Below are 23651 nucleotides of genomic sequence, written 5' to 3' on the forward strand. Positions count from 1 at the left end.
TGAGGGGAGGGTGGAGGAGGGGAGGGTGGAGGAGGGGAGGAGAGAAGGGAGCGGAGGGTGGAGGAGGGGAGGGGTAGGACGGGGAGGAGAGCGGAGGAGGGGAGGGGCTGAGGAAGAGGAGGGGTGGTAGGAGGAGGGGTGAGGCTGAGGAAGAGGAGAGGAGATGAGGGGTGGTGGAGGGGAGGGAGGAGGAGGGGTGAGGAAGAGGAGAGGATAGGGGGTGGTTAGGAGGAGGAGAAGAGGGGGTGGGGGTGAGGAAGAGGAGGGGAGGTAGGAGGCGAGCATGAGGGGTGGAGAGAGGGGAGGAGATGAGGGAAGGGAGGGAGGAGGAGGAGGGGGTGAAGAATAGGAGGGAAGATAGGAGAGGAGGAGGGGGAGGGGTGAGGAAGAGGAGGGAAGGTAGGAGGAGAGGATGAGGGGTGAGGATGAGGGGTGGGCGAAGTGGAGGGAAGGTAGGAGGAGGGCTAGAGGGAGGGGAGGGGAGGATGAGGGGAGTGAGGAGGGGAGTGAGGAGAGGGGACGGGGGCCCTTTAAGAGCCTCCCATTAATACCCTGTCTCCTCCAGCAGAGGAAACGCTTTGCCTTCCCCAGACTCTGCAGAGATGAGCAGCTCGCAGTTGAGTCCGAGGCAAAACCCGCTTACAGCGGGAGCGGGCGGGACAGGAGCAGCAGCAGCACCAGGAGGAGGAGCAAGCAGCACCACCACCGACAACAGACGCAGACATGCCGGCCACAGAGAAGGACCTGGCGAGGACGCCCCATGAAGAAGATCCAGCAGAACACCTTCACCCGCTGGTGCAACGAGCACCTGAAGTGTGTGAACAAGCGGATTGCGAACCTGCAGACCGACCTCAGCGACGGCTTGAGGCTCATCGCCCTGCTGGAGGTGCTCAGCCAGAAGAAGATGTTCAGAAAGTTCAATCAGAGACCCAACTTCAGGCAGATGCAGCTGGAGAACGTGTCGGTGGGGCTGGAGTTCTTGGACCGGGAGAATATCAAGCTGGTGTCCATCGGTGAGTCTTAAATCCCCCCCCCCCCTCCAAACCCCCCCCCCCCCAAAAAAAAAATCCCCCCCCCCTCCTCCCAACAAACCACCCCCTCCCTCAAAAACTTCAACCATCTGTAAGTGTTCTGTTTAAAACTTTTACTGAACTTTCTTGACAAACTTTTTTTAACGTGGTGGGGGGGGGGGGGGGGAGGAAGTGAAATTAACCCACAAACTTTTGTTACTTGGGGGGGCGGGGAGAAATTAACCCACCTACTTTTTTGGGGGGGAGGGAGGTGAAATTAACCCACAAACTTTTTTTTGGGGGGGAGGGAGGTGAAATTAACCCACATACTTTTTTTGGGGGAGGGAGGTGAAATTAACCCACATACTTTTTTGGGGGGAGGGAGGTGAAATTAACCCACATACTTTTTTTGGGGGGGGGAGGGAGGTGAAATTAACCCACATACTTTTTGTGGGGGGAGGGAGGTGAAATTACCCACAAACTTTTTTTTGGGGGGGAGGGAGGTGAAATTAACCCACATACTTTTTTGGGGGGAGGGAGGTGAAATTAACCCACATACTTTTTTTGGGGGGAGGGGAGGTGAAATTCACCCACAAACTTTTTTTGGGGGGAGGGAGGTGAAATTCACCCACAAACTTTTTTGGGGGGGAGGGAGGTGAAATTAACCCACAAACTTTCTTTGGGGGGGAGGGAGGTGAAATTAACCCACAAACTTTTTTGGGGGGGAGGGAGGTGAAATTAACCCACAAACTTTTTTGGGGGGGAGGGAGGTGAAATTAACCCACAAACTTTTTGGGGGGAGGGAGGTGAAATTAACCACAACTTTTTTTTTGGGGGGAGGGAGGTGAAATTAACCACAAACTTTTTTTTGGGGGGGGAGGGAGGTGAAATTAACCCACATACTTTTTCTGGGGAGGGAGGTGAAATTAACCCACAAACTTTTTTTTTGGGGGGGGAGGGAGGTGAAATTAACCCACATACTTTTTTGGGGAGGGAGGTGAAATTAACCCACAAACTTTTTTGGAGGGGGAGGGAGGTGAAATTAACCCACAAACTTTTTTGGGGGGGAGGTGAAATTAACCCACACTTTTTCGTGTGGGGGGGGGGGTGAGATGAAATTAACCCACAAACTTTTTTGGAGGGAGGTGAAATTAACCCACAGACTGTTTTTGGGGTGAAATTGACCGAAGTTTTGCAAATTCTTTGACCATAGAAAACAATTGCAACTTTCTTTACAAAAGTGATTTTTTTTTTCACACCAACTTCTCAGGGAGGGAGTTTTTTTTGACCAGATTCAAAGGACTCTCATGCAGTTTGCAAATCTTTTGGTTTTAATTGTTTCACAGTTCGGTGCCTCGCCCCTGTTCCTCGGTAGAAAACTTTTTTTTTAAAAATTCTCATACCTGACTTGGGGGGTTTTTAAGAGTAAATCTGCTTTCCTGTGATTAACGCTTATATTATTTTTTTTTTGGAGGGGCAATTTAAACAAACTAAAGCTTAATTTTTTTTAAAGTGTAAAACTCCCTCCATTCATTTGTCTGAAATCGAGAACACTTCTCTTTAAAAACTTGCTGCGAACAGAACTTTTCTACTTGGTCAAAAGTTTTTCTTTCTGAAAGTTGTCTAACTTTTTTTCTCTCTCTCTCTCTTGTCCCTTGTTAAATGCTGATTTCATGCTGCCGGCATCTGTACGGGTGTCGAGATTTTTTTTGTGGGTTGGAATGTGAATAGTCACTTTCTCTTTCCTCCCCCCTTCTGGAGGAAAAAAAAACGTGGTGTGTCTTTTGTTAAATATCCCATGTTATCGGGATTAATACAAAACGGTCGCTTTCTCTCCAACACTGTGCATTGGAGCAGTGGGTGTTTTAGAGACGAGAAAAGTCCCTGCAGTTTCTTAAACCCCCCACCCCCCCCCTCCCGGCCTAGGGGGGAAACCTGGGGTGGTGAACAGGAAGGGTAGGTTTAGATTTTTCTTTTCGGGGTAGGGGGCGGCGGTTGTGAGACTTTTACTCCGAGCCCGAGCAATTCTGCGAGAAGTTGCTGGAAGCAGGGTGAATCCTGGGTGTGGCCTCTCTCTCTCTCTCTCTGGCTGTGCTGCCTCCTTCTTTCTCTCTCTCTCTCTCTCCTCCCTTTCCTCCCTCTATCCATGCATATCCTGTCTTCACCCCCCTCACGCATGCTTCCCCCTCCTCCCTTCTTTCTGCCTTCCTCTTTCTCTCTTGCCTCTTTCTCTTTCTTTCTCTCTTGCCTTTCTTTCTTTTTCTCTCTCCTTTCTCGTTTTTCTTTCTCCTTGCCTTTCTCGTTTTTCTTTCTCTCTCTCTCTTGCCTTTCTCTTTTTTCTTTCTCTCTCTCTTGCCTTTCTCTCTTTTTTTTCTTTCTCTCTCTCTTGCCTTTCTCGTTTTTCTTTCTCTCTCTTGCCTTTCTCGTTTTTCTTTCTCTCTCTCTTGCCTTTCTCGTTTTTTCTTTCTCTCTCTCTTGCCTTTCTCGTTTCTTTCTCTCTCTCTTGCCTTTCTTGTTTTTCTTTCTCTCTCTCTTGCCTTTCTCGTTTTTTCTTTCTCTCTCTCTTGCCTTTCTCGTTTCTTTCTCTCTCTCTTGCCTTTCTTGTTTTTCTTTCTCTCTCTCTTGCCTTTCTCGTTTTTCTTTCTCTCTCTCTTGCCTTTCTCTGTTTTTCTTTCTCTCTCTCTCTTGCCTTTCTCTTTTTTCTTTCTCTCTCTCTTGCCTTTCTCTGTTTTTCTTTCTCTCTCTCTCTTGCCTTTCTCGTTTTTCTTTCTCCTTGCCTTTCTCGTTTTTCTTTCTCTCTCTCTCTTGCCTTTCTCTTTTTTCTTTCTCTCTCTCTTGCCTTTCTCTCTTTTTTTTCTTTCTCTCTCTCTTGCCTTTCTCGTTTTTCTTTCTCTCTCTTGCCTTTCTCGTTTTTCTTTCTCTCTCTCTTGCCTTTCTCGTTTTTTCTTTCTCTCTCTCTTGCCTTTCTCGTTTTTTCTTTCTCTCTCTCTTGCCTTTCTTGTTTTTCTTTCTCTCTCTCTTGCCTTTCTCGTTTTTTCTTTCTCTCTCTCTTGCCTTTCTCGTTTCTTTCTCTCTCTCTTGCCTTTCTTGTTTTTCTTTCTCTCTCTCTTGCCTTTCTCGTTTTTCTTTCTCTCTCTCTTGCCTTTCTCTGTTTTTCTTTCTCTCTCTCTCTTGCCTTTCTCTTTTTTCTTTCTCTCTCTCTTGCCTTTCTCTTTTTTCTTTCTCTCTCTCTTGCCTTTCTCTGTTTTTCTTTCTCTCTCTCTCTTGCCTTTCTCTGTTTTTCTTTCTCTCTCTCTCTTGCCTTTCTCTGTTTTTCTTTCTCTCTCTCTCTTGCCTTTCTCTGTTTTTCTTTCTCTCTCTCTCTTGCCTTTCTCTTTTTTCTTTCTCTCTCTCTCTTGCCTTTCTCTTTTTTCTTTCTCTCTCTCTCTTGCCTTTCTTTTTCTTTCTCTCTCTCTCTTGCCTTTCTCGTTTTTCTTTCTCTCTCTCTTGCCTTTCTCGTGTTTTTCTTTCTCTCTCTCTTGCCTTTCTCGTGTTTTTCTTTCTCTCTCTCTTGCCTTTCTCGTGTTTTTCTTTCTCTCTCTCTTGCCTTTCTCGTGTTTTTCTTTCTCTCTCTCTTGCCTTTCTCGTGTTTTTCTTTCTCTCTCTCTTGCCTTTCTCGTTTTCTTTTTTTCTTTCTTTTGTGTCTCAGTCTCTTCTTTGAGAAGCTTTGATTTTTTTCCCTCCCTCCCCCAGGTCCTGACTCACGATGGTCTGAGTTGCCAGTTGCCTCACCCAGGTGACTGTTCCGAGTCTAGACGCATGAGTGTAAGCCGTCTGCTACTCCACCTTGAGGTGCATCACAGCTGAACTCGACCTGGTGCTTTCTGGTTTTTGGGGGGGTGGGGGCACTAATATAGGGCAGGGCCTCGTTCCCCCTTTCCTTCGCCTACCCCCCACCCTGGGTGGGGGACTGGAGATGATGCCGAGGGAACCGACATGGCCTGTTTTAAATTGTCCCACACTGGGTGGGGGCTGGAGATTTTATCTGAGCCACTGGGGGGAGATGCTGAGCTCCTCGGTCTCAGTACACTTCCAGCAATGAGTTGCTTATTAAAGGGACAGCACGCCCTGTGTTCTGACTTGTTGCTCGGGTTAGGGTGGGAGAATGTGGTTTTCTTGGCTTCTGAGCCACTATTTAAAAAAAATTCTCATCCTCCATCGCCCTCTCTAACCTCCTACAACTCTGCGCTCCTCCAATTCTGGCCTCTTGTCCATCCCCTCCCCTTCTCCCATTGCTCCACCATTGGCGGCCGGGCCTTCAGCTGCCTCGGCTCCCCGCCTCATGTGGCTGTCAGATCGTCTGAGGGGAAGTGGGGATTTCTGATCTTTCGATGTCTATCTTCTATGCTGGGTGTGGTGCAGAAAACATTTGCCATTTCTGCAGTGCCTCTTGCAACATCAGGATGTCCCAAAGCATCTCTCAGCCACTGAAGTGTGCTCACTGTAATGTAGGAAACGCGGCAGCCAATTTGCGCACAGCAAGATCCCACAAACAGCGAATGAGATAAATGACCCAGATCATCTGTTCGGTGATGTTGGTCGAGGGATAAATATCGGGACACCGGGGAGGGCCCTCCCGCCCTCTGCTCTTCGTGATAGCGGCCGTGGGATCGTTTCTGCCCACCTGAGGGCAGACGGTGGGGGGCTCTCCGTCTAACGTCTCGCCCCGAAAGACGGCCCCCTCCCGCAGTGCGGCCCCCCCCTCGATCGTGGGGTGGGGGGAGGGAGTGTCGGGGCCTGGATTACGATGCTCGAGTCTCTGGAGCGGGGGCTCGAACCCTCGACCGTCTCCCTCCGAGGGAGGGGAAAGAGAGTGAGACCCACTGACGCTCCAGTGGCTGAATGATTTTTTTTTTAAAGCTTATTAAACACAGATGAGGAACGGGAGGGTCAGATGTTGTGAGGTGGGGGTGCATTTGGCCTGTGTGGACGAAGCAATCTGATTTACGAAGGGGAAGAGTCTCATTTCTTTCTGCTTTCTCTCCATTTTTGGGTTCTTGTGGCAGATCCCAGAAAGCAGGGGGTTTCAGCTGATTGGGTGGTTGAAGTGGCAAAGGAGTTTCTCCTGAATTCCCCGATTGGATTTACGAGTGACTCCCTCTCTCTCTCATTTATGGCCCCCCCCCTCGTTCTGGTCTCCCTGCACAAGTGGAAACGTTTAGGACTGAGATGAGGAGGAATTTCTTCACTCAGAGGGTGGTGAGTCTTTGGAATTCTCTACCCCAGAGGGCTGTGGATGCTCAGTCGTTGAGTATATTCAAGGCCGAGATGGGTAGATTTCTGGACTTTGAGGGATACGGGGATCGGGCGGGAAAGTGGAGTTGAGGTAGAAGATCAGCCATGATCTGATAGAATGGCGGAGCAGGCTCGAGGGGCCGAATGGCCTGCTCCTTTGTTTCTCTCGGTCTACCCTACCGCACCCCTTCATAATTTTGAAGACCTCGATCAGGTCACTCCTCTTTCTGGAGAAAAGAGCCCCAGCCTGTTCAGTCTTTCCTGATTTAAGTTTATAACCTCTGGGCTCATTCAGTGCCTTTTTTTTTGTAATACGGAGACCGTAACTGTGTGCACCAACGTTTGAAACTTTACACAAACCTCTCTCTCTCTGCTTTTCAATTCTATCCCCCTCACAACGAACCCCCCCACTGGCTCTCCCTTATCCTGCATGTTCGCATGACTGTAGATTGAGAAACCTCCTGCACATTTTGCTATCTTGCCCAAGGTGACTGGCATTGATCGATGGCAGTGTGTTGTGGTTTTCCTGTGACATGAGAAGGGTGCCATTTGAGTGTGTGTGTGGGGAGTCTGGCTGTCACGATATTGCTGTCAACAGTCATTCCCAAACACTGCCCTCCCTCCTCAGATAGAAACTCCATCCAGCAGTTGAGTGGCAACCCGCGGGCGAGGGCCCGCCCGATTGTACTGCCGACCTCGAGTGTCTCCGAGAGCTGGCGCTCGACCTGCGGCCGACTCTCTCTGAACCGCGGTGATCGCGCCTGCCTGTCTTGTGCAGAGTAAGATCCCATGGGCAGTGGTTGAGATGAGTGAACAGTTCAGGTTCTTGAGGTGGGTGTTGCTGGCAAGCCTGGCATTTAATGCCCGTTCCTCCCCCCCCACTGTTGCCCATAGTGGGTTTGATGCAACTAAGGGGCCACTTCAGAGGGGTCAGTTCGAGGGTGTGCCTCAGTGACCTCCCTGAGGACAATTCACCCCATTGGGCATCACGGCAGTTAGCAATTGATGGACATTTCCTATACTGATTAAGTAGGAGGCTTCCTTTTGGGATTGGGGGGTAGAGGGAGCTTTACTCTGTATCTAACCCTGTACCTGCCCTGGGAGTGTTTGATGGGACAGTGTAGAGGGAGCTTTACTCTGTATCTAACCCTGTACCTGCCCTGGGAGTGTTTGATGGGACAGTGTGGAGGGAGCTTTACTCTGTATCTAACCCTGTACCTGCCCTGGGAGTGTTTGATGGGACAGTGTAGAGGGAGCTTTACTCTGTATCTAACCCTGTACCTGCCCTGGGAGTGTTTGATGGGACAGTGTAGAGGGAGCTTTACTCTGTATCTAACCCTGTACCTGCCCTGGGAGTGTTTGATGGGACAGTGTAGAGGGAGCTTTACTCTGTATCTAACCCTGTACCTGCCCTGGGAGTGTTTGACGGGACAGTGTGGAGGGAGCTTTACTCTGTATCTAACCCTGTACCTGCCCTGGGAGTGTTTGATGGGACAGTGTAGAGGGAGCTTTACTCTGTATCTAACCCTGTACCTGCCCTGGGAGTGTTTGACGGGACTGTGTAGAGGGAGCTTTACTCTGTATCTAACCCTGTACCTGCCCTGGGAGTGTTTGACAGGACAGTGTAGAGGGAGCTTTACTCTGTATCTAACCCTGTACCTGCCCTGGGAGTGTTTGATGGGACAGTGTAGAGGGAGCTTTACTCTGTATCTAACCCTGTACCTGCCCTGGGAGTGTTTGACGGGACAGTGTAGAGGGAGCTTTACTCTGTATCTAACCCTGTACCTGCCCTGGGAGTGTTTGATGGGACAGTGTAGAGGGAGCTTTACTCTGCATCTAACCCTGTACCTGCCCTGGGAGTGTTTCAGTTCTCAGGCTAAGTACTGACCCCCCTCTTTTTGCTCTCAATGTTGAGGCCCCCATTCCCGCCTCCGTGCCTTTTGACAGTCATCCAAACCTCCGCCATGCCGGAGATAGAGTTTTGAGGTGCCGGTTACAGTCGTGTGGAGCTGGGTCCGCGTGTGTCGGCCCAACTCCTGAGGGTTTGGAGTGACTGGTGGAGAGGGGGATCCAGCCTCTCTGTTGAAGCCCCCAACCCTTGAGATTTCAGTGAGCTCTTGTCCAGTGGCTGATGTTGGTTCGGGGCTTCTGGTCATGGACCGACATTGGCTCCCAGTCCGGGAACGCCTCTTATAAAATTCTCATCCTTGTGTTCCAATCCCTCCGTGGCCCTCGCCCCAACCTATCTCTGTAACCTCCCAGATCTCTGCCCTCCTCCAATTCCGGCCTCTTGTCCATCCCCCTGATTCCCATCGCTCCGCCATTGGCGACCGTGCCTTCAGCTGCCTCGGCCCTGAGCTCTGGAATTCCCTCCCTAAACCCCCTCTCCTCCTTCAAAACCCACCTCTTTGACCAAGCTTCACCTGTCCTAATAATCCCCCTGTAGCTCTGTGTCAAATCTTGTCTGATTTTATGAACAGGAGAGGTAGGAGTCGGCCGTTCGGCCCCCTCGAGCCTGCTCCGCCGTTCAATGAGATCACGGCTGATCGGATTCTGCCCTTTCCCCATAGCCTTTGACTCCCTCGCTGATCAAAAATGTGTCGAACTCCGCCTTGAATGTATTTCATGACTCGGCCTCCCTCGCTCTTCGGGGTAAAGAATTCCAAAGGTTCACGACCCTCCAGGAGAAGAAATCCCTCCTCATTGCCGTCTTAAGTGGGTGACCCCTTATTCTGAGACTATGCCCCCTCCCCCCCTGAGTTTGATTTCCCCCTATGAGGGGAAACATTCTCTCCGCATCTACCCTGTCAACCCCCCTCAGAATCTTCTGTAATATCTTGCGCTCCAGGTGAAGGGGCCCTGGTAAAATCAGGAGTGTTTTGGCTGTGACCCCTCCCTTGGGGTGGCTGAGACCTTGAACTGCCCGCCAGCGAGGGAGCGTGTGGGTTAACCGGGGAGGGTGCAGAAACCCGTGTTCGGAGGAGATTAAGCTTTGCCGCAACGGTATCTATAACCAAGAAGTGCCAGCGGGCAGCTCGGAGGATTGGAGGGCGGTTAACTTGTCAGCCAAAACCGCAAGACGTGTTGCAGGGAACTGACAGCTGGCCCGAGACGACAAGACAGGGCAGGAAAAGCAAATTGCGCAAATGTGAGGTGGGATTGGACAATCTCGAGCTGTACGAAACCGAGATGATAGTCCCGCTGCCTTGTTTTAGCTGCCGGCCTTCTTGGAATAAGGGCGTGGGTTCCTGAGTCGTATTGTATGATGCGGCACGGCAGGTGGCCGTTTGGCCCTTCGAGCCTGTGCTAGCTCGTTGAAAGAGCTACCTGGATTGATCCCATTCTGCTCTTTTCTCTTTTTTCCCCCCCCCATCGTACACTGAGTTGCTCAACCCCTTGGCAAATGGGAGTGTTTGGATCTGTGTTGACATTAATGGGAATTTAGTTCATTTCGGACCAGACCATGGTCACAAGCCTGTCTGGTTATCGCACCTACACGGTTGAGTTAATTATATTTGTGGCTGGACATGTCCTCCCATAACACAAGTTTTAATTTGGTGTACTTTTTGTCTTGTGTTGAATTTAACAGCCGCGTCATTTATCAGGTCATAAATGAGAGTCACTAATAAATCCAGTCGGGAATTCAGGAGAAACTTCTTTCCCCAGAGAGCGGTGAGACTGTGGATCTCGCTCCCGCTGTCTGCAGGACGGTGAGCGCTCCCCGGTGTCTCGGGCTCTTCCCCGCTGTCTCAAGGTTTAAACGGTGCCTTGTCTGTGTCGGCAGGCCGCGTGAACTGCTTTTTTTTTTTCCCCCCCCTCTCCTCGGTGTGAACTCGCTGGCGTTCCAGCCGGCCGATCGCAAGTCAGCCCGCGCACGGTGGGGAGCAGCGTCTGCCGTCTGTCCGCGCTGAGACTGTTGCTTTCGTGCGCGCAGGCCGATCGATGATCGCCAACTTTCATTTTTATACGGTGCCGCCTTAATGTGTCGCAGCAGCTCGCATACGGCAAATAGATTTGACAGAGGCCGAAGGAGGTATTGGCACAAGATTACCGAAGAGAGAGGTTTTAAGGAGCGTCTTAAAGGAGGGGAGAGAGTATTTCAGAGCTGAAGGCTCAGCCGCCAATGGTGGAGCACAGTAGATCCTGAGCAACACAATTAGTCAGTTCACTGCTTGATATTTCACTCATTCCCTGTAACTTTATTTTGCCTTCAAGTGTTTACCCGATTTTTGCTTTTTTGAAAGTTACTATCTGCTCTGCTTTTCCCCCACCCTTTCAGGCAGTGAATTCCCAGTCTGGCAACGCCTCCGTTTTAAAATTCTCATCCTCGTTTTCAAATCCCCCTATCTCTAACCTCGGAGATCTCTGCCTTCCTCCGATCCCGGCCTCTTGTATCTCCCCCACCCCGATTCCCATCGCTCCACCATTGGCGGCCGTGCCTTCAGCCGCCTGAGCTCTGGCATTCCCTCCTCCTTTTAAGACGCTCCTTAAAACCCCCCTCGTTGACTGATCTTTTGGTCACCTGTCCCAATATCTCCTTATGGGACTCGGTGTCTGATTCACACTCCTACAAAGGGCCTTGGGATGTTTTTGGTTGGAGAGGGCCACGCAGAATTACTGTCCGGTTTTAAAAACGTCAATTTTTAATCTTCCCTTTTTGTTCCGTCAATTTACATGCGAGTTAGACTGAGGGGGATTTAACCCCTCGGTCCCCACACAGGCCCAGAACGTGACTGTTGAGTCGGAATGGGACTGGGGTTCCTGGAACCCCTCTTCCCCTCCCCCCTCCCTTGATGTTTGAAAGAGGATTTGCATTTCTCTGTCCCCCGTTCACCACCTCTGGACGTCCCAAAGCGTTTTACAGCTAATGAAGTACTTTTTTTTTTTGAAGTGCGCTCACTGTTGTAATGTGGGAAACGCAGCAGCCAATTTGCGCACAGCAAGATCCCACAAACTGCAAATGTGATAAATGACCAGATCATCTGTTTTTAGTGGTGATGGTTGAGGGGTAAATAATGGCCCCAGGAGAACTCTCCTTCATCTTCCACCTCTTCACCCAGAGAGCGGTGAGAATGTGGAACTCGCTCCCACGTGGAGTGGTCGAGGGGAATAGGTTGGATTTAAGGGGAAGCCGCATGAACACACGAGGGGAGAAAGGAACAGGGTGCGATGGAGGCTCGTGGGGGAAGCACAGACCAGTCGGGCCGAACGGCCTGATAATTCTATACCGAGTTCGAGCGCCAGGAGCCTGTGACGACGTGAAACGGGCTTTTTTTTTTTCAAAAAAGGAGAATGTTTCGGCCTGTCTGGGATTCCTACGCCGGAGAGGCGGGCTTCACAGTGAAATCGGAGATGAGAAGGGGGGGGGGGGAAAAAAACTCCTGAAATTGTGCCAAGCTGGGCCCTGCCGTTCCTTATATGGGAAAAATATGTAAGGATGTAGGTCATATTAAGGGAGCAGCCTTGCATGCACGAGAGAGAGAGAGAGAAGGCTTTTTTTTTTGAGAAGGCAGTTCAAGTGAGATCTGCCCCTTTTCCTGTTGGGCTGAATGCCGCTTTGGGCCTTGTTAATCAGGCTGTCGGGTGGGTGAGGGGCAGTTGATTCGTTTTTTTTTTTTTTTGGACCCTATCTGATATTTAACCCTCCCTCAACACCGAATTGCATCCCGAGTGTGTTTCAACGTAGCTGAACACCCCGAGCCGCATAGATATTAGGACAGCGGCCGAGCTTTTGGTCAGAGGTAGCCTTTCAAGGAGGGTCTTTAAAGGCGGAGAAGGAATTTCAGAGTTTGGGGGCCGAGGCGGCTGAAGGCACGGCGAGCGATGGGAATCAGGGGGGGGGATGCGCAAGAGGCCGGGATGGGAGGAGGGCAGAGATCCGGGAGGGATTTTAAAATCTGACGTATTGCTGGATTGGGACCCAGTGTAGGCGCCCTGTCGTTGGAGTGCCCCCCCCCGACTACTGGGGTCTGCTAACTGGGCATCGGCCAGAAACCAAACCCGGGGCCTATCGCTCAGTTTAAACCCTACTGTCGAGGGGGGGCGCGGGGGGATAAAAGCAAGGGATGTGTTTTGTCTAACCTGCTGCCGCCTCTGGGGAGGGCAGCCTTTCTGTCGGCCTGGTGAACTTCGGGCACTTGTTGTGCTGAATGTGTTCAGATCGCACTCTTTTATCCAAAACGAAAGGCACGTTTAATTTGCTTCAATGAATCGCACCCACCCCTGGGCCCCTTCTCTGTTCCTCTTGTTGACTCCTCCTTCCCCACTCCACCCTTAGCCTAATTTAAGTTCTGGGGTGGGGGGTGGCCCCCCCACCCAGTCCAAAAATAACAGCCCGGGCCTGAGAACGCACCAGCCCATCTTCCTGGCTTGGCGTGAGATGCTCGTTCTTAAAGGGACAGCGTATTCTTCTTGTGAACAAGATTTCAGCCCCGCCCCCCCCTCCACCATCCCGCTCGGGAGTCCCTGAAATGGGAGCCTTATGATTGGTATAGCAACTGCAGGGTCACTGTGTCTCCTCTCCGCACCCACCCAAGACGAGGTCTACCCTGTTGTCCCCCACCCCCCCCCCCACTGCCAGGAGTCGTGGGAGGGAGGCCATGTATCATCACTCAAACCATGCAAGACCAGGATGTAGTGAGGCGCCTTCCAGTGCATTCTGGGTTAACTTTGATACCGTGCGCCCATTGGAGGGCCGTGACTCGCAACCATGGTGATGTTAAGAGTTCCCCCCATCCTAATTGGTCCAGTTGCCTCCTGTTTTCGTCCAGGTCCTGGGGCGTTGGCCAAAATGTTTTCGCAAAGGAACTCCCGTTTCTCTCCGGCCCCCTCAGGACGTCCTTGAAGCGCGCCTCGGCCAAAGAAGTAGCTTTTTTTTTTTTGTTGAAGTGCGGTCACTGTTGTAATGTCGGAAACGCCAATCTGCGCACAGCAAGATCCCACAAACAGCAATGTGATCATGAGCAGATTTCGAGGGATGTTGATTTGAGGGATAAATATTTGGGGGGGGTGGGTGGAGGCCCAGGGAGAGAACTTCCCCTGCTCTTTGAAATAATGGCCGTTTACCTCCACCGGCATTAACGTCTCATCCGAAAGACGGCCCCTCCGACAGTGCATGCTCCCTCGGTGTTGGGCCTGGATTACAGGGCTCGAGTCTCTGGAGTGGGGGCTGCGAGGGGGCGAGAGGGAGACTCACTGAGGCACAGCTGGCGCCAGGAAGAGCAATCTGGAAGGGGGCATCTGGTACGTGAAGGTGGTTTGAGGGATGAGTTTACAATCGACAGTGCTACATAGGTTGGCCTGTCTCTCTCCGTACTTGCCCTGGATGTGAGGTGGGCCATATAAGGGAATGTTAGCATGGAATTTTTTTTTTTCTCCCTGTGATTTGTGACTGAAAAATTTTAACCAGGGCCCAGAAGGCAGGAAGCTACTAACCAAACGATTGTTACTAGCTCATCAGGATTACCAAATATGAACATGTGGCTAGTTTTCAAGAAATATTTTGGCGAGAGCGTTGGATTGCGATGTCTTGCCCATTTATCAACTGAAACCTTCCAGCCTCCTGGTACGGTGGGCATGGCTCGCTCGCTCTCTGTCTCTCTGTCTCTCTGTCTCTCTGTCTCTCTGTCTCTCTGTCTCTCTGTCTCTCTGTCTCTCTGTCTCTCTGTCTCTCTGTCTCTCTGTCTCGGCCTGTCTGTCTGTCGTCGTAGACCTGCTCTTGGGGAGGGGCAGTACGTGGGTGTTTGTTCTCTGCAAGGCTGACGCTTGAGGTGGGCCGCCTTGATCCGCTGGTAAGTTTTGAAACTGAGCGACTCGAGGGTGGTTGAGTCCGCCATATTGGGTGTGGGACTGACCGGATAAGGGGCGTTTCTTTGTCCCTAAAGGGACTCGAGTGAACCGGTTGTGGGGGGGGGCGTTTTAAACGGCAATCCAACAGCTTTGCGGTCGCTGTTACTGATCCAGTGATATAATCCCCCACCCGACTGTACCCTGGATTACTGGTCCTGTGATCTAACCCCTTGTATTAGGATATAATTCCGTGGGACCTGGTAACCAAGTGACTTCACACTTATGAAGGAGTCCGATTAGACTTTTTTTTTGTAACGAGAGTTACAGAATCTTCCAGCACAGTAGGAGGCCGTTCAGCCCATTGTTCCTGTGCTGGCTCTTGGCAAGAACTAGCCAATTCGATTCTCCCCACCTTGCTCTTTTTTTTCCCTGTAGCCCTGCAAATTTTTCCCGATTATCTTAAATCTGCGTCCTCTGGTCACCGACCCTCCTGCCCACTGGAAACGGTTCCTCCTTATTTACTCCATCAAAACCCCTCATGATTTTGAACGCCTATTAAATCTCCTCTTAACCGTCTCTGCTCTGAGGAGAACAATCCCAGTCTCTCCACATAACTGAGGTCCCTCATCCCTGGAACCATTCGAGTAAATCTCCTCCGCGCCCTCTCCGAGGCCTTGACATCCTTCCTAAAGTGCGGTGCCCAGAATTGGACCCAATACTAGGGTCTAACCAGTGTTTGAAGGTTCAGCATGACGTCCTTGCTGTTGTACTCCTATGCCTCTAAAGATTGGTCCCAGGATATTACTGGGGAGGGAGGGGTGTCCTGTCCCTATTGAGTGGGTGCTGAGTGACTCCCTTCAGTTCATGGGAGGCGGCCCCCCCCGCCTCCCCTCCCCTCCCACAGACTGGAACTGGTTCCAACACTCCAGTAATGTCGCCCTGAGTGAGTCACCAGCAAGGAACTCTGTCAGATCCTGATGGGAAGGACCACTCTATTCAGTGTAGTCTCTGAGGGATAGGCAGGGCCTCCAACACTGGCTGGACAGAGGTTTAACCCCTGGCCTCCTGCCCCCCAATGCAGAGTTAAATAGCTGCCTTTTTGTCCTTGTATGTTTCTAACTAATGCAGTCTCACTGGTTATTGTTCACAGCAGTGTCTTGGTGGGTCCGGGTCTGTCACTGTATAACACTGGGGTACAGTACTGGTGGGTCCAGGTCTCTCACTGTATAACACTGGGGTACAGTACTGGTGGGTCCAGGTCTGTCACTGTATAACACTGGGGTACAGTACTGGGGGGTCCAGGTCTGTCACTGTATAACACTGGGGTACAGTACTGGGGGGTCCAGGTCTGTCACTGTATAACAATGGGGTACAGTACTGGTGGGTCCAGGTCTGTCACTGTATAACACTGGGGTACAGTACTGGTGGGTCCAGGTCTGTCACTGTATAACACTGGGGTACAGTACTGGGGGGTCCGGGTCTCTCACTGTATAACACTGGGGTACAGTACTGGTGGGTCCAGGTCTGTCACTGTATAACACTGGGGTACAGTACTGAGGGGTCCAGGTCTGTCACTGTATAACACTGGGGTACAGTACTGGGGGGTCCGGGTCTCTCTCTAACACTGGGGTACAGTACTGGTGGGTCCGGGTCTCTCACACTGGGGTACAGGTCTGTCACTGGGGGGAGTAATCATAATTAAATCAGACTGGTTAAGTGGGGAGGGGCAGAATTTCTGATTCCATGCCTGAAATCTTCTGGTTTGTTTAAACTTGTGTCTGAGACACACCCATAACATTCTTTAACTGTTTGAAACCTGCTGCATTATTACAAAAGCATGACAGTGTCTGAAGGAGGAAACGACCAATGATACTTTGGCAGTAAAGCACTGAGACGTCCTGGGGTTGCAGCAGGCACTATAGAAATGCAGGGCTTGTCTTTCTCCCACTTGTGGGTGAGTCCAGAACGAAGGGCAGTTAAACGGTTAGCCGCTCTCTAAATTAAATGACCCATGCTTGCACGTTTAAGGGAATCTTTTACATCCACCCGAGAGGGGCAGATGGGGGCCTCTGTTTAACGTCTCATCCTGAAAGGCGGCCCCTCCGACAGTGCGGCGCTCCCTCAGTACCGGCACCGGGGAGGGTGGCGGGGGGGAAAAAAAAGTGTCGGGGCCTGGATTACGGGGCTCGAGTCTCTGGAGTGGGGGCTCGAACCCAGGTCTCTCTCTCTCTCTCTCTGAGGGGAGTGAGACTCACTGAGCCATGGCCGATAGAGGGGCGGGCAGGGCTGGACGAGGTAATTGGGGAGGGAGGAGGCTTGTGTGGAGTATAAAGTGCCCCTTGAGAAGGTGGTGGTGAGCCGCCTTCTTGAGCCGCTGCAGTCCGTGTGGTGAAGGTTCTCCCACAGTGCTGTTAGGGAGGGAGTTCCAGGATTTTGACCCAGCGACGATGAAGGAACGGCCGATATATTTCCAAGTCGGGATGGTGTGTGACTTGGAGGGGAACGTGCAGGTGGTGGTGTTCCCATGTGCCTGCTGCCCTTGTCCTTCTAGGTGGTAGAGGTTGCGGGTTTGGGAGGTGCTGGTGCAGAGTCAATGTAAGAGTCCCTTCATGGAGACTCTGAACTCCCAACGACCATGCTGAAACTGAGCTGCAGAGCCAGCCGGACGAGGCAACTAAATAATTGCCCAGGCTGTCTCATTCTCTGCTCCCTCCCCCTCGAGATGGGGAGTCCCATGAAGGTCGACTTCACTCTTGTCTCCAGTATAGAGACAACACGGTGACTATCAAGTCTTGTACGTCCAGTAACCCTACGCTGAGATGGTAGGACGAGGGCCAGGGGTAGGCACCGATCTGCAACCATGAGGTCGGTGACCTCCCTGTATGGTATGTCTTCATTTCGTAGGATAATGCGGCATGGAAGGCGGCCATTCTGGAGCTTTGAAAGAGCTGTCCAATTGGTCACAATTTTGCCTCTCCAAGTATTTATCCAATCTTTGCAAGTTATTATTGAATCTGCTTCCACCGCCCTTTCAGGCAGTGAATTCCAGATCAGAAATTCTCCTCATCTCCTCCCTCTGGTTCTTTCCCCGATTATCTTAAATCTGTGTCCTCCGGTCACCGACCCTCCTGCCCACTGGAAACAGTTTCTCCTTATTTACTCGGTCAAAACCTCCTGATTTTGAACACCTCGATTAAATCTCCTTCTCTGCTCTAAGGAGAACAATCCCACTCTCTCTCTCTCTCTCTCTCCAGTCTCGAGTCCCCCATCCCAGGATCATACTGGCCGCCCTCCTCTGCGTCCTCCCCCATCAGCTTGGGCCATTGTTGGGCCGAAATTCTCATCCATGTTCTCTAATCCGCCCATGGCCTCTCCCTATCTCTGTAACCTCCCAGATCTCTGCGTCCCTCCAATTCCGGCCTCTTGCCCATCCCCCGATTCCCATCGCTCCACCATTGGCGGCCGTGCCTTCAGCCGCCTGGGCCCTAAGCTCTGGAATTCCCTCCCTAAACCTCTCCGCCTCTCTCCCCTCCTTCAAGAAGCTCCTTAAAACCTCCCTCTTTGACCAAGCCTTTGGTCACCTGTCCTAATATCTCTTGTGGCTCCATGTCAAAGTTTGTCTGATTTACGTCCCAGGGAAACACCCTGGTTTTAGTACATTTAAAGGCGCTATATAAATGCAAGTTGCTGGGGATGGGATGCGGTTAAACCAGAGAGAGAAAGCTGACCTGCTCCTTCTAACCAATTCTCTGGGTGTGCCTTCCAGTATAAGGCCATTCTTACCCCCCAGAGCTGTGGGGACAGGAGGCATCCTTGTCTGGTCCAAATTGCCCACGATGGCGTTCCTTTGCACCCCCCCCCCTGATTTTTGGGATAGAGGTCAACAGCAGCACCCACCTCTTCCCCCCCCCCAGCCTCCCTCCCCACTATCCCATCAAAGACCAGTTGACTCTACACAAGCCGGAGATCAAACCTCGGACTTGAGTGGCCCGTTCCGCACTGTAAGTTGTAAGGATTCCCTGTTTCACTCCTCGCCCGACCTACCCACCTTTTGTTCAAGCTCTGCCTCGCTTGCTGCCAGTCACCCTGGGGGGGGGGGTGCCTGAATTCAAGTGGCTTCCTTCCTCCTCTGGTCCACCAGACCAGCCTATGCCCGCTCCCCACCCCCCCCTTAATCAGCCGCTTGCCTGAAATAACTCCTCGCTCTTTTGTGGGGTGTGCCAACTGGACAGCCACTGGCGATCTTCTGGGAGCAACTGGGCACCATTTTGGCCTGCCTCTTCAGCAGCCCTGTGTTTGGGGACCTCCATTTTTGTGTGGCGTTGGAGAGGGTCAAAGAAAGGAACTTGCCTTTCTCCGGCCTCTTTCACCACCTCGAGACGTCCCAAAGACGTTTCGCAGTTGACGAAGGACTCCTGTCGGAAATGTGGCGGCCAATTTGCGCACAGCAAGATCCCACGAACAGCAATGTGATAAATGACCAGATGATCTGGTCATTTAGGTGTTGGTTGAGGGATAAATATCGGCCCCAGGACATCGGGGAGAACTCCCCCATAGTGGCCGTGTCGAACTGTTCTTGGGCTCGTCCCCCCCCAAATTGTGCTGCCTGAGTGGTAAAGTCCCATTGCTGGCCCACCTCCCCAGTTGGGGTGATGGTCACGCGTTAGCCTAGACAGAGTGTGATGGGAGGAGGGTGTGGTTTGTCCATCAAAAGGTGTCTCGTCCAAACTCTTTCCTGCCCCATTGATGTCTCCATCCCTGGACTGTCCGGCCTGTGGTTCGGTCGCTCCTTGTCGATTTTTGGTTTGAATCTTTCTGGAAAGCGCTCTCTCGTCCTGGAAGCAGCTATTTGTTGGGGGGGGGAAGGTGGTCATGACCCCTGTCCACTCTTGTGCCGTACAGAGGGAGCCCAACGTTGTCAGGAGTTGCCCTATTTTACCTGTTCCTGAGATGTGTGGGGGGGCCCCCTAATATTGGTGGCTAATCTTGTGGGACATCCCAATAATGGCTACCAATGTTCTCTTCCTCCCCCCTACCGGCCCAGAGCTTGAAGCTTTGAGATCTGACGGGTTTGTGAGATTGGCAGGTCCTTTTTTTTAAATAGACGTTCACAGTCGAGGAAATACTGAGACACCTGATTGATACTCTTTAATGATCTGAAGCATTGATGGAACCCATTCCATTTGGTGTTGATATACTCACGCGCTTGGGACTCATCAGGTCCCCGTAAGCATGTCATCTTGACTGCTCGCGCTATAGCCGAAGCAAGACTGGGTTGGACCCCCTAAAGGGTTGTGGTGTGCCTTATCCTTATAGGGTTAATTGTCACATGACCTTACCAGGAAGTCTGTTCCATCTCCATGCCGTTGCTTGGCGTTACTATGGCCTTCCTCCAATTCCATAGGTTTTTGTTCCTTGTGTTCTCTCTCCAGATTGAGTGACTTTGGCTGTCCAGACTTGGCCTTCAATTGTCCATCTTGCCTGTATTCATCAAGAGTTATTCATCCCGTACAGTCCCCTTCGACACCCAGGCTTGCTGGCACCATTACTGCTCGTTAAAATGTCGTCATGTCTCTTCCCACAGTCTGTTGGCGATTCCTGCTTGCTTCAGCACTCTGGGAGAATGTTCTCTTTCTTATTAACCCGGACAACTACTGCAGCATTGGTTGAATATATTTGTGTTTTTCCTCTTGGGGTGAGGTTCTGCCTCAGTGAATCGGCTGAAAACCTCATCCTTTTTTTATCGTGTCTAGACGCGATTAATGTTCTCTCAGCCGGCCTCATCTTTCACCCTGTAAACACCAGCTCGTCCAAAACTCTGCTGCCCCCGTGTCCTAACTCGAGTCCCGTTCGCCCCTCCGCCCCGTGCTCGCTGACCGACATTGGCTCCCGGTCCGGCTAGGCCTCGATTTTTCAAACCTCCCCCTCCCTATCTCTGTAACCTCCTACAACCCTCAGATCTCTGCGCTCCTCCAATTCCGGCCTCTTGCCCATCCCCGATTCCCATCGCTCCGCCATTGGCGGCCGTGCCTTCAGCCGCCTCGGCCCTAAGCTCTGGAATTCCCTCCCTAAACCTCTCTGCCTCTCTCTCCTCCTTTAAGACGCTCCTTAAAACCTCCCTCTTTGAGCAAGCTTTTGGTCACCTGTCCTAATATCTCCTTATGTGGCTCGGTGTCAAATTTCTACGATTGACGCGCCTTGGACGTCGTACTACATTAAAGGTGCCAGATAAATGCAAGTAGGCCCATCTTCTCCAGCTGCCGTTTAACAAACGATGAAATGTGCCTTTTTTTTTCTTGTGCAGACAGCAAAGCCATTGTAGATGGAAATCTGAAGTTGATCCTGGGCCTGATATGGACCCTCATTCTACATTACTCCATTTCAATGCCCATGTGGGATGAAGAGGACGATGAGGCCAAGAAGCAGACCCCCAAGCAAAGGCTGCTGGGATGGATCCAGAACAAGCTGCCTGAGATGCCGATCACCAACTTCAGCAGAGACTGGCAGACCGGCAAGGCCTTGGGCGCCTTGGTGGACAGCTGTGCTCCTGGTAAGGACCCCGCTAACTAAAGATGGCCGCCAGACGCTAACTAAAGATGGCCGCCAGACGGCAAGAGTGCTTTTTTTTCATCCCTTCCCCCTGGTTTAACCCCCAGTAAATTCTAGAGAAAGAGGTCCATCAGTATCTAATGGGTTTGTATGTTGGGCAGTGGTTCAGGGAGGGAATTCCAGAGCTTAGGGCCTAGGTAGCTGAAGGCACGGCCGCCAATGGTGGAGCGATGGAAATCGGGGATGGATGAGAGGCCAGAATTGGAGGAGCTGGGAGGGTTGTAGGGCTGGAGGAGGTTAGAAATGGGGAGGGAGGTTGTGTGAGGGCCATGGAGGGATTTGAACAAGAGGGTGAGAATTTTGAAATCCAGGTGTTGCTAGGCCAGGAGCCAATGTCGGCCAGCGAGAACGATGGGAGGGGGGAGTGAACGGGACTTGGTGCGAGGTAGGATACGGAGGCAGCCGAGTTTTAGGTAAGAGGAGAAAGGAATAGAAGGGCCAGATGACGTAGGGTGGGAGGAGGCTCGTGTGGAGAATAAACACCGGCAGGGACCAGTTGGGCCGAATGGCCTATCTCTGTGCTGTAAAATTCCATAATGCTGACAAACCAGTTCTCTGACCATTGGCCAACAATTCTGTTTCCCTTTTTCCCAACTCCTCAATCTTCAAGGTACTTAAAACTTCTGACTGGTTCTCATTAACATCTTGCAAAGTCTAAAAATAGACCCTTCGTTGGAGGGAGCAGCCAGGCCGTGCCCACTCCCTGCTCCGAGTGGAATGTTCCGGACTGTCAAGAGAGCTCTTGTTGAACACAAGGGTTTTTATTGTGGGGAGGCAGGGGTGGGGGCTTTTAGAAAGGGTGGTGGTGCCTGCAGCCTGATTTTAATTGTACCCTCGATGCTTCATCACTTCCAAAAAAAAACCAATACTAATATAACATGCCAGATGCTTAAAGCTGCCTGTCCCGAGGGAGTCGCAGAGAAAGCCTGGTTGGTGGAATGGTACAGTGCAGGACGAGGCCATTCTGCCCATCGTGCCTGTGCCAGCTCTTCGAAAGAGCAATCCAATTAGTCCAACTCCCCCTGCTTTTTTTTTTGTTCCGATTTCCCTCTTTGACAGTTACCCTAAATTTTACTGTCTGGCTGACGGTGGTGTCAGTAATGGGTGGGGCTTAATGCAGGGCTCACCGCAAACAAAGTCTATTTAAACACACTCCAGCAAACAGTCTACAGAGTCTATTTAAAGAGACTCGTGACACAAAACTACAGCAACCTCTCCCAATAACAGCAGGATTATTTCTCTCTCTAGCAAATTGCAGTGGGTGGAGGATAGTTATGCAAATTATATGCACAAAACCGTTTTTTTTTCCCCCCCAGTCACTTGCAGTGATGATTTGGTAATTGTCCCCCCCTCCCATCAATAATCTCCATTGTGGCCAGGGATAGTGGAGCAATCTTCTAGCCTGGAGAGTTAACCCTGAATTGTTTGCTTGGCCTTCGATTGGAAGTTGCCTCTGCTGATATGGGGGGGGGTGGGGAGGTTTGTGTGTCTGACTGACTTGACCTTTGCCCTTTCCTGTCCAGGTCTGTGCCCAGACTGGGAAACCTGGGATGGCAGCAAGCCAGTGGAGAACGCTCGGGAAGCCATGCAGCAGGCTGACGATTGGCTGGGAATTCCACAGGTACGTCTGCCTAATCCCGCTGGGATTTGGGATGGGAGGGGGTTTGAGGGGGTCTGGTGTTGGAACAATAGGGGGGGGGGGAAGAATTGATGTGTGTTTGTGCCTACTCATTAGCTTTGGTGAGGGGGGGCAACAAGTGGCATAAGAAGGTAGGAACAGGAGGAGGCCATTCAGCCCCTCTAGCCTGTTCTGCCACTGGATCATGATCTGTATCTTAACTCAATCTACCCGCCTTGGTTCTGTAACCCTTAACCCCCTTACCCTACAAAAACCTGTCAATCTCAGTCAATTGAAAATTTCAAAACTGGCTCTTCCTCCTTCTTCCTTCCCCCCCCCCCCCCCCCCCCCCCCCCAAAAAGCCTCACCAGCTCTTTGGGGGAGCGATCCTGATTTCCCCATCACCCTTTTTGGGTGAAGATGTGCATACTGACGAGTGCAAGTAAATTTTTGGGGCGGATGTGGGCATCGATCCTGGCATCATGCCACTTTCGTCACACCCTCGAGCCCCGTAATCCAGGCCCGACGCTCCCATGCGCCAGTACTGAGGGAGCGCTGCACTGTCGGAGGTGCCGTCTTTCGGATGAGACGTTAAACCGAGGCCCCCCGGCTGCCCCCTCAAGTAGAAGATCCCACCACCCCTCCAAAAAACAGTTTCGTTGACATCAAAATTTTGGTAGCCTTGCCGAGACACCGATCCACCTCAGTGGGATAATTGTTTGTGGCATGGTAATATAACGCTCCCCTTCTTGAACCATGAGCAATGCCACCGGTGAGCCACTAACTAAATATTGATTACTGATGAGGTAAACCTAGACCGTTCAAATGAGGCCAGGAAAGTAGGAGCAGAGTGGACGCACCAAAACTAACATGGGAGCGGGGGAAGAGTAACTTGGAAGGACTTCTGCAACTTGTTGGGAGCAACGTGACTGGTGGGAGTAATGGAATATTCAATTATGGGGTCGAAGGGTCTTTGGGGGAGGGGGTTGGGTCCTTGGTGAGCAAAGCCTCATTGGGGCCTAGTGGCCTCTTCTTGGCCTCCCTCCTGTAATCTTGGTCTTGACACAAAATGGCTTCCTCACTTTGACGTTCTTTGGTTTCTCTTTTTTTCTTCTTTCCCCGACACAGGTGATCACCCCAGAGGAGATTTTAGACCCGAATGTGGACGAGCACTCGGTCATGACCTACCTATCCCAGTTCCCCAAGGCCAAGCTGAAGCCTGGTGCCCCCCTCAGACCAAAACTCAACCCCAAGAAAGCCAGGGCCTACGGACCAGGTCTGTATTGTCTCTCTCTCTCTTGCCCGGTTAGTTGGTCTTTGCCTGGTTTTTTTTTAGCAAGAAACTAATTGCT

General features: G+C 51.5%; 1 protein-coding gene across 1 annotated transcript in view; it reads left to right on the forward strand.

Annotated features, from left to right (window-relative positions):
* The first annotated feature begins 635 nt into the window (after nucleotides 1-635).
* Nucleotides 636-23651, forward strand: part of LOC137313276 (filamin-A-like) — a 68778-nt gene continuing 45762 nt past the window's right edge. Inside the window, 5 exon segments of the mRNA XM_067979401.1 lie at nucleotides 636-752; nucleotides 754-1013; nucleotides 20377-20622; nucleotides 22205-22302; nucleotides 23428-23575. Of these exon segments, the coding sequence (XP_067835502.1) occupies nucleotides 724-752; nucleotides 754-1013; nucleotides 20377-20622; nucleotides 22205-22302; nucleotides 23428-23575 (781 nt within the window). The 5' untranslated portion in view covers nucleotides 636-723.

The sequence above is a fragment of the Heptranchias perlo genome, unplaced genomic scaffold (assembly GCF_035084215.1).
Source record: "Heptranchias perlo isolate sHepPer1 unplaced genomic scaffold, sHepPer1.hap1 HAP1_SCAFFOLD_455, whole genome shotgun sequence".
NCBI lineage: Eukaryota > Metazoa > Chordata > Chondrichthyes > Hexanchiformes > Hexanchidae > Heptranchias > Heptranchias perlo.